General features: G+C 42.2%; 1 protein-coding gene and 1 pseudogene across 2 annotated transcripts in view; both read right to left on the reverse strand.

Annotated features, from left to right (window-relative positions):
- The window catches only part of CRTC3 (CREB regulated transcription coactivator 3), a 97,370-nt gene that overhangs the window by 35,831 nt on the left and 43,312 nt on the right, over positions 1-18,227 (reverse strand). For both annotated transcript variants that reach the window (XM_065871792.1, XM_065871793.1), the window contains exon 3: positions 757-876. In XM_065871792.1, coding sequence (XP_065727864.1) covers positions 757-876 — 120 coding nt within the window. The remainder of the gene's footprint in view (positions 1-756; positions 877-18,227) is intronic.
- On the reverse strand, positions 10,815-11,797 carry LOC136143834 (cytochrome c oxidase subunit 7C, mitochondrial pseudogene; annotated as a pseudogene).

The raw sequence follows: 18,227 nt of genomic DNA on the forward strand, positions 1-18,227 counted from the left end.
GGAATCCAGCTCTGCAGTAAGACTTACCCCGCCTTTCTCGTCTTCCTCCACCCCTGTGGGTGAGAAGAGTGAAGTGAGAACGCAGGCCCTCCTCCCACAAAATCCAGCTCAAAAGCCCTGAGCACAATGCTGGACCCCGAGCAGCACACCCCATTCTGGCCTCATAAATAAAATTGTCAGATGAATTCACAATCTCCTTTTCTTTCTTCCTACTTAATAGCATAGGATTTGGTGTGAGTGAATATCACTATGTAAGATTTTCCTAAATACCAGCTTTATATTTTAGTTGTCATCTATTGAGTTTGAAACTCCATAAATAGAAAATCATATAAAATTTCTTCTGTAAGTTCTAGCAGCAGGTCAGTGGGTCAACAGAAATAAAAACAAATCACCTATCTCTTTGTTTTGGCTGGACAGATTAAATCTATCTAACCTGATTCAAAGTCATGTTGAATTCTGACTGCTGATTTCTGAAGAAAATGCTGAGAAGGCCTTGCAATGGGGCTGAATTGCATGTTGTTTATGTTCAGTTACTTCATTAAACTGAACTTTATTGACACTTCATAAAGTAAACATCTACAATGATCCTTCCAATTTTCACCTGCGGAGATGTTTCTGGTTTCCAACTCACTTATTTTTCTTGCCTCTGTTCATCAGATAAAATGAAGATTTTGAGGCCAAAGGGGAATGACAGGGAAGATACATTCTGAAAACCTTTCAAAACTTATCCTCTCCTCAGACAATGAAAAAGGATATTTGTCGTCCTGGCTTGTCCCCAGACCGTCGGTGGAGGGGGTGGAAGCGGGTCCGGGACGGCCTCTCCACCAGCCCATGGTGGCGGGTTCCGCGCACGCTGTCAGCTGGGTGGAACGCCGGCTGTGGAGAGAAGGAAGAGAGTTGGCCTGTGACCGTGACATTGCCACTCACCCTCAAGAACACCAACTGATCACAACAGATGACAAGGCTGACTTTATAATTTTACTGGTGTCTATGACTGTGCCTTGAGTCAAGGTAAATAAAATGCAGCACATGGAGCTGTTTCTACATCATTACAGAATAATTTAAAATAGTCTTTAGTGTGTGAAGATGAAAGCTGAAAGAATGATATATTAAAAGTTGTCACAATTTGGAGACTATGGACTCATACATCAAATCCCAGGAATTAGGAGATAAGCATGAAATGTAAAAGAGGTATACTTAAGACAGAAGCAGTGTGCAGAAACATAGATGTGGCATCCAGAAATAAAATGGGATACCTCCTGGGGACTGGGGACTACTTGCTCTATACGGTGTCTTTTTATATTTTTGATTGACTCGACAATGTTTAAAAATTCAGGTTTGGGGCTTCTAGTGAAAAATCTGAACGTCTTGGCCACACTGGTCCCAAATTCCCACTTGGCAATGGGGACTGAAATTGAGAGTAGCTGCTCTCTGCAGGTGGGACACCGGACCACTCGAATGACTTCTTCTGTTAGACATCTGAGTTTGTGACCCCTGAGTCAAGGCGAGAAAAAAGAATACTACCTGAATACAAGTGGGAAACACACAACTCATTATACCCCAAATGGCACAAATGAAAATACAAACAGATTCAAGATAAATCCATGGTCAATAAATACAAAATCTTTTATTAATGGAGGCTTGGGTGACATTCTTAACATTTTTGAGTTTGGCATGATAAAAGGCAACCTTTTTTTTTTTTTTAACATCTTTGTTGGAGTATAATTGCTTTACAGTGCTGTGTTAGTTTCTGCTGTATTACAAAGTGAATCAGCTATATGCATACGTATATCCCCATATCCCCTTCCTCTTGCGTCTCCCTCCCATCCTCTTTATCCCACCCCTCTAGGTGGTCACAAGCAAAAACCAAATCCTAGGCTGGACCGTTCTACCTCACATAATGGGGCAATGTGTATAAAGTATTATGCCAGAGATGTTTGTGAAATACATGAAAACAGATTTTCTTTTTCATAAATTGAATCATATGTCAAATACCTAGCTTACTATGAAAGGAATCCTTTGACGGAGTATGTCTTTCTGGGGGAGCTTCTTTTAGTTAAGAATTGGTCGCTAATTTTTCTTTGTTAAACACACAGATTTTCTTATATCGGATTTGGGAATGACTCCTATTTCTCCCGAGTGGACTGATAAAATGTCTGGACTAGTTTAGTTGAACAGTTCTGTCAGCAAAGGGTCCCAGGTCCCAGCCTGTCTCAGTTCTCTAGTTTTACAATCCAAATCTATGAACTCCTAAAATAAAGAGACCTTACTGAGGAACAACCTCTGGTACTGGAAGAAAAACATCCATTATGATAGGTAAGATAGATGTTGATCTCAGACAAGACAGCACACTAATCTAGGGATTGATAAATTGAAACACCTTTGTTAATCAAGAGGATGAATACCCAAGGCACACTTTATCAGGACCTGCTTACACAGTAGACATAATTTTTAAGAGACAGATTACTTTGTTCCAGGATAAAAGAAAAGGGAGGACTCTCTGGTAATAAAATCACATGAATGTTAACTCTACTTGAAAATAACATTTTCCTCTAGGAGTCGTAGAGCACAACTACTGCCAGACTGAGCTCCCAGAGGCCAGCCTACAGAAGGGGCACCGAGGGTCTTTAGAAGGGGATCCAAGGGGACTTGCCTGGCGGTACAGTGGTTAAGACTCTGTGCTTCCACTGCAGGGGAACTGAGATCCCGCATGCTGCACAGCGTGGCTAAAATAATAAAATTAAAAATTAAAAATAAAAGGGGGGGGATCCAAAAAGCAGAAAGCTCTTGGAATGTCTTCTGAACTTCCTACTACACATATATTTTCTACTTACACTTGCCTGTTTTGCCTTAACCCCTGGTGGCCCAGATCCTCTATTATTACTTGGACTCAGTGTGTGTGTGTGTGTGTGTGTGTGTGTGTGTGTGTGTGTGTGTGTGTGTGTGTGTGTGTGTGTGTGTGTGTGTGTGTAGGGGGGAAATCTCTGGCCACCTTTGAAATTTTCTTCTCTTCCTCACCGTGGCACAAGTTCAACTCTCTGCCCCTGTAGGAGTTGATCTTCTTCCACACTATATTTGACTTTAGCCCTTTCAACTCACAGGGCCTTGCCCATCAGATGAATTAGAGCAGTTCAGCCCAGGAAGCTGGAACTGGAGGAGGTTTCACAGTGAAGGAGTCTGTTAAACACTATGGTGTTTGGTAGTTGGCCTAAGTCTCTGGATCCCAGAAAGCTAGGGACAAACAGACACACAGTTCTCCTGTTCCCACCAACTTCCAATCTCATCCTTGATAAGAGCTAAAATTCTGTTATTTAAAAATGTATTTCTTAAGCTAACTTTAAAACAAAAAAGAAATAAAACCCTACCACCCTGAAGGTCAAGTACTTCATTTTTTCTGTTCCTTTTCAAGTTTTATCCATAGTTTTTACATGGTGGTACCCATAGCACATTTATTTTTGTGATCTATTTTTCGTACTTAACATTTTGTAAACAATCTTCCATATATTATGTAATCCTTACAGGTATTAATTCAATAAGCGTACAGTATTTCACTTCCAACACTCATAAGGCCAAAACTCCATTATACAGTTCAAAGAACTTGTGGTTTGGAATCAAAGAAAACAGTCTCAGTCCAGAATCTTCCACTTACTAACAAGTTACTTCGTTAGTCTTCCTTAACTGTAAAGTGGAAATGATCATCTGATAACTTCCTCACAGGCTTGTTGAGAAAACGAAATTAGATTATGTGTGTGAAAGCTGCCTTATCCCAAGGAAACTGGGTGTTACAGACTGAATTGTGTCCCCCAGAATTTGTGCATTAAAGCCCTAATCCCCAATGTGACTGTATTTGGAGATGGGGTCTTTAAGGAAGTAATTAAGGTTAAATGAGGTCATAAGGTAGGATCTAATCCATAGGACTGGTGTCTTTTTTTTTTTTTTTTTTTTTTAGGACTGGTGTCCTTTTAAGAAGAGGAAGAGACACCAGGAGGACACGCACACAGATGAAAGGCCATGTGAGGACAAAGCAAGAAAGCAGCCATCTGCAAGCCAGGAAGAGAGTCCTCAATAGAAACCAAACTACCAACACCTTGATTTTGAACTTTGCAGCCTCCAGAACTATGAAAAAATAAATTTCTGTTGTTTAAGCCACCCAGTCTGTGGTATTCTATTAGGGAAGGTCAAGCAGGCCAATACACTGGGCATCAGAAGGAGGATGGATAGCCAGGTGGTGGGACACTGGAGAGCATCTTGTTCAAGGTGAGGCCACCCTGCAGAGCCCTTCTGTGGACAGCAGGAGTGACATCATCGTTAGGGGCATCCTCCAGCATTCTGAGCCTCCCACACCCATCTGCTGCCCATGCCATGTCACCTCTGAAAGCTGCAATCTGGGATGAATGCCTGAAAAGAATGTTGGCAGGGCCTTGTGACTTGCTTTAATCAATGGATCATGAGCACACGTGATATACATCTTGTCCAAACAGAAACTCTCACACCCTTCCTTCTGCCATGAGAATGCCATGTCCCAAAGAGCGGATGCTGCTTCAACCTCAGTTGCAGAAGGGGAAGATACAGGGAGGAGAGCACAGCAGGGAATATGAGTGAAAAACAAAGGTTTGCTGAAAGTCCCAGAGTTTTTGAATTGGTTGGTACTGTAGCAAAGCTGACTGATATGGCAGTGATGGCAGAGAGACTGCAGTGAGATGGAGAGTCCTGCTTTTCACGAAGAGCAACAAGGGAAGTGTAAAGTCAAAAGATCCTGCAAATTGGTGCCTACATGTTTTAAGGAGGGCCTCAGGCTCAGGTTCTGACGAGCACCACCCTATCTGAAAACGTGGGACCCAGACACTAAGTAGAGAAGACGGGACTCCTGCACACCCGTACACAAAAGCTCCTCCACACTGATATCTGGGATCCAGTGCTGGACTACCCATAGGTAGACCGAGCACATTCTTAGGATACAAGCAAGAAAAGGGCAACACAGAAGAGGAAGACTCTATTTGAGAGACTGTCCAATAACATTCAAAGTATTCAGTGTGGGAAAAATCAGAATTTAGCTGGATTTCCTTATCTTTTTGTTTGTTTGTTTGTTCTGGATGGCTTAACAGTTTTTATTCTGAAATACATCGGGATGGGAGGTCCAATAACTGCTTCAAGGCCCGGGCCAGCATTGGTCTTACTGCAGGGCCCCAGGCACTAGAAAGCGGATGGCACATGGGGAGTGGCAGTGTCCTTGCTGGCTGCCTGAGGTAATGCAGGGGTGAGGGTTAGCACCAGGAGGCTCTCAGTAGGAACCTGAGCAGTGAAGCGGTGGCCAGAGAATTCTGTTTCACATTGTGACTGAATTGCCAGGGCCTGAGCATGGAGAGGAATGACGGAGTGGTAACCCAAGGCAGGGGAAAGGTGGATTCTGGGCTTAGGTCCCCAAATCTGAGAGAGGGTAGACTAGGTGGAGCACAGACCAAACACCAAGCTTCCACGGACCTCAACAGTGAAGGACAATGAGGCCGGGGCGGGAGGGTACAGGTGCTTCCTGAGTTGGCAAGTAGCTAGCCATAGGCAATTCTTACTTAGTTTCTGTGGCTGGGCTTTGGGTGGAGGAGGCGAATTCAAAGTGGTTCAAGGTACTTCTGGGAATTGAATGTCCACTTGCAGAGAGCCCCCGTTTCAGGCTCTCCCCACTTTGCAGGATTGCATGCTCCTGATTGCTTCTGAAAATACCTCTACGTGGATGGCAAATTGGTTCAGGTTTCCAGGTATTAGGGTGGCTGATCGGGCGGGGGCGACATGGCTAATGCTGATAGCGGAACTCTTTCCGAGATGAAACAGGACATGTGAATCCTCCAAAAGAAGCAGCGTTGTGGATTTGCAGGGCAACAGCAGACAGGACCACACTCTCAGAGCACTCCCCGCAAGGACCGAGACCTCACGCAGGTGTCTTTACATGCAGCACCATATGCAGTCACCTCACATCACCTGTGAAAGCTGCAGCCTGGGGTGAATGGCTGAACGTGGCAGCTGGATTTCCTTACCTTTCCTGGGAGGAAGATTACTTCCTCTAATTAGATACTATTGATCTATCAATGTGACCTACATTTGCATTGATTCTTTTAGCAGACGTACCGCATCACTGGCAGATCATTAAGTTTGTGGCTAATTAGAAACCCCAGATCTTTCTTACATGACTAACAAACCACAAGCAGATTCCTACTACTAAGCCCATGTTTAGTCATGGAATGAGCTGAAGTTTGAGAATTGGAGAGCTGCTTATTGCCAACTCAAGGAGACTGTCATTATTAAAGGTATATATGCTATAGCATATTCTTTATACGTGAATGACCAAGCCACACTTCTTTCTTGCAGCAAAATCAATTCTCACTTACAGCTGTATTTCTATACGATGTTATTAAAAAAAGGAGAAATGAAATTTGCAACTTCTCTCAAGTGAAATATAGATTTCTAAATGCTAGTAGGATGGCCAAGTACATTCCTGCACTGTAAGAAGTTTTACTGAGTTTTTAAAAATATATTTAAAACATTTGAGAAGACAGAGATTAAGCATATTAATGGTTCCTCTGAAAAGTCTTGATCCAGAATACCATAACCTCAGTATCTTTACAAGGGGATGCCCAATCACTATTCTCAAGCAGAAACAATTCCACATAAGACAACTCTCAGTAGCTTCATTTGTAGACATTATGATAACTAAAGCGCAAGAAAAAAAAAAAATCCTGTCAGAGCAACAGATATTTTTCTGGAATACCACTGTCAATACTAGAAATACATACTGACAGGAGTTGCACTGGATGTGATGATACCGTTATTTTACGGTATGAGGACAATGTGCTAGCCTGAACCAGGGGTCATTTATGTGACAACTTCACCCATCTCAGCAGCAAACCAGGAAGCAAAGAGAGCCTCTAAGCAACAAAAACAGAACCCTCCAGGAGAGCACTTGGAAGGGAGCCCCTCAGGTTCTCCATTACACCTTACCTGAGCCTAATAAACTGGACCACCTGGCTTTTCAGCCCAGAGCAGGTGAAAATAAGGTGGGGATGAGCAACACAAGGAAACAGGGCTGCTGGCTTATCAGAGTGATAAGCAAAAGGACTGCTGATCATAATGGAATCCAGCTCTGTGCTTTCCTTCTACAGATGAGAAACCAGGAACCAGAGAGATGAAGTGATTTTTTTCTCACCGTCACACAGCCTGGCAACTTGAACTCAGGATTCTGAGTCTCCTTCAGGGTTCTCTTCACCTCACCATTTTGCCTCCTTTGCTCAGTCGCCCACATAAAATCGGTTATTTTTGAGGTTCTAAGTGGATTTTTGCTGACATATACAGAAAAAATAAAAAATATTTTTCCAGAAATGTTCCAGACAAAATTTTATTATGTTCTCATAAATCTACTGATGACCCAAGATTCAATTAAAGGGTAAGAGCCCTGCTAGGGTATCTGGCTATCTTGCAGTATAAACAGGATACTTACCTTTTATATTGGATCCAACAGTCTCATTTGGGGTAAGTGTCCGACAATATTTTATAAAGGTTAGCTACAAGTCCCAAGGCTATTTATTGACCTTCCCATGCTTCCTCCTATAGAATTAAAATGCTACCTCAATCCTTCTAAATTACTCTCTGTATTTGAGCTCCCATCTGTTTCCCTCCTCCCCAGTAGAGCTAGAGGTGGAACAGGAGACTGGGTAGAAGTTTAACAGATCATAAAGGCACTACTAGACATGGTGTGTTAATGCTTGGCTCTGAGGTCACCCTCGCACTCACTAATTTGCTCTACAGGACCTCCAGCCTGCCCACAATGCTGTTTAGCTCTTCTTTCGTTCATGAAAGACTAACCCCTGGTTCTGAATACATTTCTCGGGGTGGGGGGGGGGGGGGAAAGACTGGAGACTTTAAAAGGGCAGGAAGGCAGATTCCCTGAGTTTGCAGCGCTTCTTATTTATATGCAGGCTATAGTTAATGGACGACATTATAGGTCCCCTCTTTTAAAGAAGAGTCTAACAAAGGGACAACTGTGCCTCTCTTGGGAACCCAGCTGGAGATCATTCCAGCCACAGCCAGAGCTTCCTTTGGTTCTCATGATGAAGGGAGGGAGAGAGTCAGGAAGACCTGCCCACTGCAAAGAAGAGGCTATTAATTCACTCCCTGGGGGTTAAATGGAGCATTTTAATTCTGCCTTACAAAACGAGCAGAATAAAAAGGATTTCATAGCTTGGTTAGAGACTCTATTATATCACCATCAAAACAAAACAAAACAAAACAACCTTAAAATGTAATTCAAAATACTTTACAAATCTCCAGGATCAGACGTGCCAGCGCTCTGCCAGCCCTCCCTGACCTCAGCTCCCCAGCCTCTTCCTTTGCCCTCTGCAGTGTTAAAATTGGGCAGCAGCTGGTGCTCAGCCACGCCAGTGGGCTAGATCTTGAGTTCACAAAACTGTAAGGCTCCTAACTTCTGGGAATAAGGTCAGGCTTTTCTCCCAGCAGGTGGCCAGTGCTACACTATCTTCAGGCTGGTCTTAGTCCAGTTTCACAGGGTACTTTGACTCTCAGAGCCCCTGAATCACCTGAGTGGGTAGTTTTTATTTTATTTTTAACATTGAGACCATGCCTTTTTTGCCAGCTGAATTTGGGATCCAATCTTCTCCCAAGGAACAAATGAGTCCTGCTGTGAGGATGAAAAGAAGCTACAAAGAGCAGAGCAGAGCAGAGAAGGTGCTGGCACCCAAACTTTCTAACCTGTGACCTGGCCTGTCACCATATCTGTATCCCATGTGTTGCTCCTTCCTAGTCCTTACTTTTAAATGAAAGGTAAAAGGGAAGAAAAGTTAATAAGATAAACTAAGGATAAAGATTACTCTAAAAAATGACAGTGATAAAACAGTTTGTTTTTTAAGGCAGCAAAGGTCCAAACAGAAAAAAAAAAAAAATCAAAGCAGTCAAAATTATCTCAGAGGACCAGGAGGAATAATCTGTAAAAATAAGAAGTAACAACAAAGCATAAAACATGCCCAGAGTGCAGGGTTTAGGGTTCATAGCGGGGCTCTTGTTCCTGTTAGAGGCAGTTGAGAAGGTCAATATCCCAGGTGGGGCTTGCACAGGCATCTCACCTGGAGAGGTTGGTGGGTGACATTCTGCTGACCTAGCGGACTGCAAGCGGTGAGACCTGTTATTCTGCCCCAGCACCTTCCCTCTCGGCCCCCACATGGTGTCTGTGACAGTGGGTTCCAACACACGTTTGATGAATTATTATTATGTTTCTAAATAATTGGGATCCAAAGCAGAGTGTGTGATGTATATAGGGTGTAGAGAAGATATTAGAAGCCCTGTTTCCACCACTCAGTTTTCTATTTTTTTGTGTAATAATATAACAGTACAGGGGTATGTATATATAACTAACAAACAAAAACGTAACCAGATTGGGGATACAAAACTTTTTTACTACTAGGATGCATGATCAAAAAGTTTAAATGACAAAATGTTGAGAATTATTGAAACTGGTGATGGCTATATGGGAGCTTAGTATTCTATTCTTTCTACTTTGGGGGATAGCTAAAATTTTCCATAATAAAAAGAATTTCCACTTCAAATCCTCAGGGATGGGCATGGGCATGGCAGAGGTTAATGCAGACCCCAAGCCCCTGCAGGCATATTACTGTCTTTCCAGGAAATACCACACAAGCACCCACAGAGGCAGAAGTTTTAAACTGTCCACTCCCATCCCCACCTTCCTGCCTGGCGCAATGTCTTCAGTGGAAAGAGAGGCCTTCTGTTGAGTGCAGCTCCCCTTTGGCTCCTAATATGATCATGACTAGAGAAATCAGTTCTGGGTAAATTGGGTCTGCCCATTTATTTCCTCCAGAAGAAGCTGATTTGCTTCTTATGTGATGATGGAATGATGGAAAGGAACTGTGGAAGGGAGGAACTTGGTTTTTGTGAGCTAAGACTTGAGCAGTGACAGGGCAGGGCAGCAGGTGCCTGGCCTAGAGGCAGGTTAAACAGGAAAGCAACTGGCCAGTAGAGTAAGGCCAATGGTGTCCTCAGAGGCCAGAGGGGTCAGATAGGTATTTTAGGTCCAGTAGGAAAGGAGTCAAAGCACCTGAACGTGGCTTCACCCCATCACCTGCCTCTTCCTGCCGTATGAGACGGAGGTGAGGAAGAGTCATGTGTGGGCACGGACTGCCCTTCTTCCCTCTCCTTTCAGTCTCGCTGCATCCTGAACCACGCCAGATACACCACTCTGATTAAACTTGGTAAGATATTTCACTGAGTTTAAAAGAGATCTGTAATTTGGAATTAAAAAAAAAAAGTAAGGGGGATAAATTTGACAAAGTGTTGAAAATTATTGAGGGAAATGGGTGGAGGCAGTCAAAAGGCACAAACTTCCAGTTTTAAGATAAACAAGTTCTGAGGATGTAATGTATGGCATGGTGACTAGAGCTAATAATACCATAATACATATTTGAAAGTTGCTAAGATAGTAGATCTTAAAAGTTCCCATCAATGAAAAAAAAATGTGTAACTGTGTGTGGTGATGGATGTTAACTAGACTTACTGTGGCAATCATTTTTTAAAACATCACATACGTATTTAATTAAGAAACTAATAATGCAATATTACCCAAATCAAAGTAAGCACATGCTTAATTATCATGTTCTATATTTCAGAGAAGAGATATTAAGGATTTATGCCATAAGTTTATTTACAAACATATCTAGGATGCTGAGTTCAAGAGTTTGATCCTTTTTTCAAAGAGACAGCACATCTCAAAATGCTCCTCTTCATATCTGTCTCATGGATTATTTTTTAAGCAGTTGGTGTCTTACTATAAAGAAAGGTGCAGTAAATCCAGACCCAAAGTACAAAGTCATCATAGCTAGTATCCGCCACTTGTTTTCCACTGAAAATGCTAAATTCTTCCCCGGACCCTCCTCATAGCGGCTCCTATGGACCACTGAGGCTGTGAACCTCCGAATGCTCTGTCCCAACACAGTGCTGTTGGAAGCTCGGCAAAAGGCGCAGAGACTGAAGGTGGAAGAAATGGCAGCAGCACACCAAGCCCTCCTTTCCTCATGACCTTGTTCCCCTGTGTATTGTGGTAATCATTTTTTTGCAATATATACACAGAGCAAATCATTATGTTGTATACCTTAAACTAATACAAGGTTATATGTCAATTATACCTCAATAAAACTGGAAAATATTAAGACTGGTGATGAGTATAAGGGGGTTCATTATTCTATTCTCTACTTTAGGGTATATTTTACATTTTCAAATAAAAAGTTTAATTTTTTAAAATTAAAATTGTGACACTATAGTAAATTGTGTCTTTTTTTTCAGTTTTAACCCAATAACTTACAGACATGCAAAAAAAGAGATGAAAGCTAAGTGTTTTACCATATGGCCTGCAAAAATTATTACTAAAATACTTTTCTTCACATGACTTTAAAGGACAAAATAAGTGTATAATTTCACAAAGGAACTAGGAGGGTATATCATAAAAGAAAATGTTTCTAGAGGGAATAAAATAATCTGGAATATTTAGATATAACAGCACATGGTAATTCTAAACAAAGCATATTGAGTTTTAAAAAAAGACAACGAAATGTACATCCTGTTTTTGATTTAAAAGAGCCTTGGGTACTTTTCCTCACCCGACCACTTGCTCATGAAGAGGCACACGTAGTGTCCTGTTCCTCCTGGATTCATAGTCAGTCACAAGAGTTAGGAACGCCCTTACAGGCCTGTCAATCCCACTACGCAGCACCCTCGGCGCGGACATCCAGCCCCTACTAGACCCCACAGGAGATGGGACCCGATGACTTTCCCAGGCAGGCCACTCCTTTTTCATACAGCCCTGCTTCTGGTATATCTTCCCTTAGGCTGAGCTGTAAAGTATCCTTGGGGGAATCTCTTGGGGGAATCTGCCCAGATGAGAGGTTTCTAAAAATTCATCATTATAAGGTCATTCTTCTCCATGAGGAACCAAGTTACCAAAAGCAGGAGGATTTGTCTGTGGAACCAGGTTCTCCATTTAATTTGAGTTCAAACTGCAAATGAGTCTGGGTGCGTTTGGAGACTCCAAGTTAAGTGGGTTTGGCATTCCTTTTGTCACCTAATACAAAAACTGGCAGGGCTCATAAGGAGGAAGTCTTTTCGTCTCACCTGCAAGTGCCCCCCTCTGCCTACAGACAGGGGAGAGAAATCCAACCACTCAGACGTGAGCTGGTGAGAGCTGCCATCCTGAACCGGGCCCCTCCTTTGGATGGGTGAATGTGCTACCGACAGCTTCTTGGTTCCCAACAGTAGGGCAGGGTCTCTCCCTTACAAGGAAGGTGGGCCTTTCTCCAGCTCTGGCCTGTGACTGGTGAGGTAAGCCTGGTCAGCCCTGCCTACGCAGGCGCAGGTGGCCTCACTTCCAGGAAGAGGGAGGCGTGAGGAGGGATGTCCCATTTTGATCCCAGAGCCCCGCCCAAAAGGGCTCTGGGAGGTACCCAGCAGCTAGTAATAAAGCTAACAAAGCTAATGATCTGATCCTCCGTCGGCTCCCTGAGTCAGCTCCCCACCAGTGAGAACCCAGAAAAGGGGACGGTGATCAATCAGCTTCCTCAAACTGCCAGAATGTTATGGTTCAGCTTCTCAGATTAGGCACCTTTAACACAGCCCTAACTAACTACTTTACCTGGTACCCTAAAAAATGGATAAGGAAAATTATCATCAGTGAACTTGGTTATTTTGGTGGGATTTCAAAGTTTTGAGGTGACTGTATTTCATCTGATGCTCCAACGGTGGAGGTGTGCAATCCGCATGGAGTATAAAACAGAGACTAAAAGTAAAATGGTTCATCAATGCAGTAATTCAGACGTTTCCTCTAAAGCCACCAAGAAACTTATTGAGAAATGCTAAAAAAAAAATTTTTTTTTTCATTTTCTGTGTATTTTACTTTTTTGTGTTTAGGGAATTTTTGACATGTTTTGAAAATTTTTGGAGTTTCTGGAAATAATTTATGGTAATGGAGAGACTGACAAGTCATAGGATTAACTGTCAGTGGGATGTGCCACAGCTGGGACGGGGACAACCAGTGGGAGACTTCTGCCTGTGTCAGGATAATGACTGCCCACTTTCTCCTTTCTCTTCCTTATAAACCAGCTTTACAGCTGTGGGATTGTGACTTTTAATAAGGAAAATATATTTGGTCTTCCTCCTCATTTCTGGCACAGAGCTCCTTTGGAATTTCCTAAGTGATGAGAGCAGCAAAGGTGTTTTTTGTTATGTTAATCAGGTGACTTTTGGAACACACCTAACGGTAGGGACTGGCTGTCTGGAGAACCAACCCTGTGATTAGAGGGTTGAAACTTTTAGTGTCCCCCTCAGCACCACCAGAGAGGGGAGAGGGACTGGAAGTTGAAGCAGTCGCCAATGGCCAATGATGTAATCAATCATGCTTCTGTAATGAAGCCTCCATAAAAACCCAAGAGGACAGGGTTTGCAGAACTTCCGGGTTGGTGAACACATGGAGATTTGAAGACAGTGGTGTGTCCTGGAGAGGGCACAGAAGCTCTGTGCCCCTTTCCCACATACCTTGCCCTACACATCTCTTACATCTGGATGTTCATCTGTATCCTTTATCATATTCTTTTATAATAAACTGGTAAGTGTAAGTAAATGTTTCCCTGAATTCTATGAGCTGCTCTGTTAAATTAATTGAATCCAAAGGAGGAGGAGGTCATGGGAACCTCCGATTTACAGCCAAATTGGACAGAAGTTGTAGGTAACTCGGGGACCTAGACTTGTAACTGGTGTCTGAAGTGTAGAGGCGGGGCAGTCTTATATAGGACTGAGTCCTTAACCTGCGACAGCTGACGCTGTCTCTGGGAAGATGGTGTCAGAATTGAGTTGAATGGTAGGAGAATTGCTTGTTGGTGTCGGGAACCCCCTTCTGCCCATGGTGGAATTGGGTGCAGAACTCTTAATAGCCCACTCAGTCGAACTATGGATAGTAGGGCCAGGACATGCCAGGCCAGGGCACAGTCCTTTTCCCTAAACCAAAATCTAGGACTGCCCACTTCCCCAGCGCTGCTGTTCTCCAGTGGGGAAGAGTAGAGAAAAGGCAAAGGTCCACACCTCACAGGCATAAAGCAAGAACTCGCTTCTTGGTGTTTCTTAGATATGGAAGAACAGATGGACCCCACTTAGAGCCATCAGTAACTAAGAAAATTCAGGCTCTGCTGGAACCATTACTTTTAAAGACAACCAACCCACTTAGATCAAATTATTTAAATAAGAAATATATTTACATTCTTAAATAAAAGATGGATAGTGAAGAGACAACCTCCACCCCTTGTTCCCCTCTCTCCAGTCCCCACCTCCCAATGGGTAATTACATTATTAGTTTCTTGTGACTCCTTCCAACTACTGATTATGCATGTACAGCAAATACATATTATTTCTACCCCCACCCTTTTTTACACAAATGGTAGCACACTAATACACTGTTCTGTACCTTTTTAACTTAATTGCCAATTAAATTTCTAAACCTGATTCCAGTTTCTTAGAAGTTCTTTCTCTAAATTCTCAAGATATAAAAATAGCCAAACAGGGACTTCCCCTGGTGGCGCAGTGGTTAAGAATCCACCTGCCAATGCAGGAGACACGGGTTCGAGCCCTGGTCTGGGAAGATCCCACATGCCACGGAGCAACTAATCCTGTGGGCCACAACTACTGGACCTGCGCTCTAGAGCCCGTGAGCCACAACTACTGAGCCCGCGTGTCACAACTACTGCAGCCCATGCACCTAGAGCCTGTGCTCTGCAACATGAGAAGCCACCGCAATGAGAAGCCTGCGCACCGCAACGAAGCATAGCCCCCGCTCGCCGCAACTAGAGAAAGTCCGCGCGCAGCAACAAAGACCCAACGCAGCCAAAAATAAATACAGTAATTAATTAATTAATTAATTTTTTAAAAATAGCCAAACAAAAATATTAGAAAACTCAACAAAATTAAAAGTAAAACCATCAGAGAACATATACCAAGGCTATAACTGGATCACTCCCTTCTAGACAGTTCATCTTGGCCAATTTCTCTAAGCCCTTATATCTATCTCAGGATTACCTGGTCCTCAAAGCCTAAGATCACTACCCTCTTCCCTTTCACTGCCTCCCTCTCATCTCCATTTAGCCACAGCCAAGCCTCTCCCCTGGGGGGTGGGGGTGGTGTTTGAAATAGAACTTAATGCTCTGTTCTTCTCCTCTCACCCCTGTGTCTCTTCCCTTCTCCACAGCTAACTTTCCTGATGAAGGAGTTGCCTCAACTACCTCCTCAACTCCCACTCACCCCTCAGCCCCCGACCCCTCTACTCCACTGAAACTTCTCTCCCCAAGATAACCATTGACTTTCCTTGTTACTAAATGCAACTGGACGTTTTTCAGCTCTTAAGTTACCTGACCTCTCAGAACCATCTGAAATTACTGACAATTCACTCTCTTTTGAAAATGTTCTTCTGGCTTCTGTGACTCCATGCTCTCCAGTTTCCTTCCTACCACTGTGGTATTTCTTTCCAGTCTTCTGTGCTGACTCCTGAACTTCCCGACCATCCTTTAAGTGCTGGCCTTCTTCAGGACTCTGTCGTATAACTCTTTATCTTCAGCAGGGACCTCTCACCAAAGCTTCAGACTTGTAGTTCAACAGCCCACTGGACAACTCTTCTAGGACTACCTGGCAGGCATTTCAAACCCAGCATGTTTAGAAACAAATCTGCCATCTTCCTCCCATACCAGCTCTATCTCGTGTATTTCAAATGTCTGGGAATGGCACCACCCCACAGCCAAGCCCTGGAAGTTTGGGGTCCTCCTTGAGCACTTCCTCCCAGCCCCTCCCCATCCCAGGCATCTCCATGTCTGGTCACTCTGACCTTCCAAACACTTCTCAAACCTACTACTATCCTCAATTTCCCATCTACCCATTCCCTGGAATTACTGCAACAGCCTTATAATTGGTCTTTTTGTCTCTAATCTTGTTTCCTCCAATCTAGCTTTCACAATGCAGTCAGAGTAATCTTCCTAAAACACAAATCTGATCACATCATTCAGCTACATAAAACCCATTAATGACAGGATTTTAAAAAATAGATCCTAACAGGCCGATTTTAAAGTTCACCTGGAAAAATAACTATGCAAGAATAGCTTGGAAAAATCACTGAAAAGAAGCATGAGAGTGAATTAATCCTACTAGAATTTTAAAATGTAATATAAAGCTACAGTAATCAGTTAAAACATTGTGATTCTGGTGTATGAATAGACATATAAATCAATAAAAGAGAATGGGAAGTCTCGAAATATAAGCAAACACATGTGGGAAATTTGTATATGATAAAAGTGGCATTTCAAATTAGTGGAGAAAAGATGATTATTCAATAAATAGTGTTGGGACAACTGGCTAGCAAACTGAAAAAAAATTAAGTCAGATTCACATTGCATACCCTACGTTAGCATAAGCTCCTGATGGATCAAAGATTTTAAATCTAAAGATGAAGGCACAAAGTATTAAAAGAAACAAAGAGAAGAAGACTTTTTACAAAGCCCTAGAAGCCACTGAAAAACATTAAAGTTTGATACATAAAAAAATGTAAATGTCTGCATGGAAAAAAAAAATCCCATCACAAAAAAAGACAAACGGCAAACTGGGAAAATATTTACAACTTATAACACAGATAAATGTCTACTTTTTTAATATATAAAGACCTCCTAAAAAGTCAATAAGAAAAAGATCAACCACCCTAAAGAATTAAGGGCAAAAGAAATGAACAGCTTGTTCACAGTAAAGGTAATACATAAACATAAGAAAAAATGTACCTCACTCATAGTAAGAGAAATGTAACTTAAAAGAACACAGAGACATGATTTTTCATCTATAAGATTGACAAAGATCAGTTGATAAAACACTGAGCTGGGGAGGATGTGGGCAAACAGGCACTTTCATACATGGCAGGTAGGGATGTAAATTGGTGCAACTTCTATGGAGTATGAACTGACACACCTATCAAAGCTATAAATGCATATACTCATTGCCCCAGCAATTCCACTCCTAGAAATTTTTCTTGCAGTTATATTTGCATGTGTATAAAATTATATGTGTATAAGGTTGTTCATTGAAACTTAGTTTGTAATTTTTTTTTTAAGTCTTTAAATAACTTAAATGTTCATCATTGGAGAACTAATTGAACAAATTATGGTAAATCCATACAATAGAATACTGTGCACTCAGAAACAAACCAACCAAAACAAAATAAGAATAAGGATGCTCTTGGGGAGCTGATATAGAAAGATCTTTAAGATATATTAGTGAAAAATGCAATGTACAGGAATGTGTATGGTTAGCTACCTTCTGGGTAAAAGGGTGGGGTGAAGTGAATTATATATTCACATTTCCTAATACTGCATAAAATATCCCTGAAAGAATAAACAAACTTGATAACAGGGGTTGCCTGTAGGGAGTGAACTGGATGACTAGGACAGAGATGGAAGGGGTATTTTCACTGCACACTCTTGATTATTTTTAATTCTGAACCACATGAATATAAATACATATATATTCAAAAAACAACTAAAATTAAAATTGAAGAGCATATTACAAAGCTACAGTAACTACACTGATATGGAAATGGACAGAGGAAATGGGCAGCCATATCAACGTAACCAAACAAACAGAAAGGGACTTCCCTGGTGGCGCAGTGGTTAAGAATCTGCCTGCCAACACAGGGGACACAGGTTCAATCCCTGGTCTGGGAAGATCCCACACGTCTCAGAGCAACTAAGTCCGTGCACCACAACTACTGAAGCCCGCACACCTAGAGCCCATGCTTTGCAACAAGAAAAGCCACCACAATGAGAAGCCTGTGCACCGCAACGAAGGGTAGCCCCCGCTCGCCACAACTAGAGAAAGCCCACACGCAGCAATAAGACCCAGTGCAGCCAAAAATAAATAAAATTAACTAATTTAAAAAAACAGAAAGAATCATATAAAAAATGAATTATTCAAGAACTGAGACAACAGGTTGGACACAGAAGAAAAAGGGTGGGATCTCTGTCTCAAGACAAAATAAATCCCAAAGTAATAACAGTATTAGAATACTAGTATTAGTATTAATATGGGTTAAAAAAATTGGGTGAGTGTTTGAGAAATCTTGACATGATAAAGGCCATTCTAAACATACA

Source organism: Phocoena phocoena, chromosome 2, assembly GCF_963924675.1.
Source record: "Phocoena phocoena chromosome 2, mPhoPho1.1, whole genome shotgun sequence".
Lineage (NCBI taxonomy): Eukaryota > Metazoa > Chordata > Mammalia > Artiodactyla > Phocoenidae > Phocoena > Phocoena phocoena.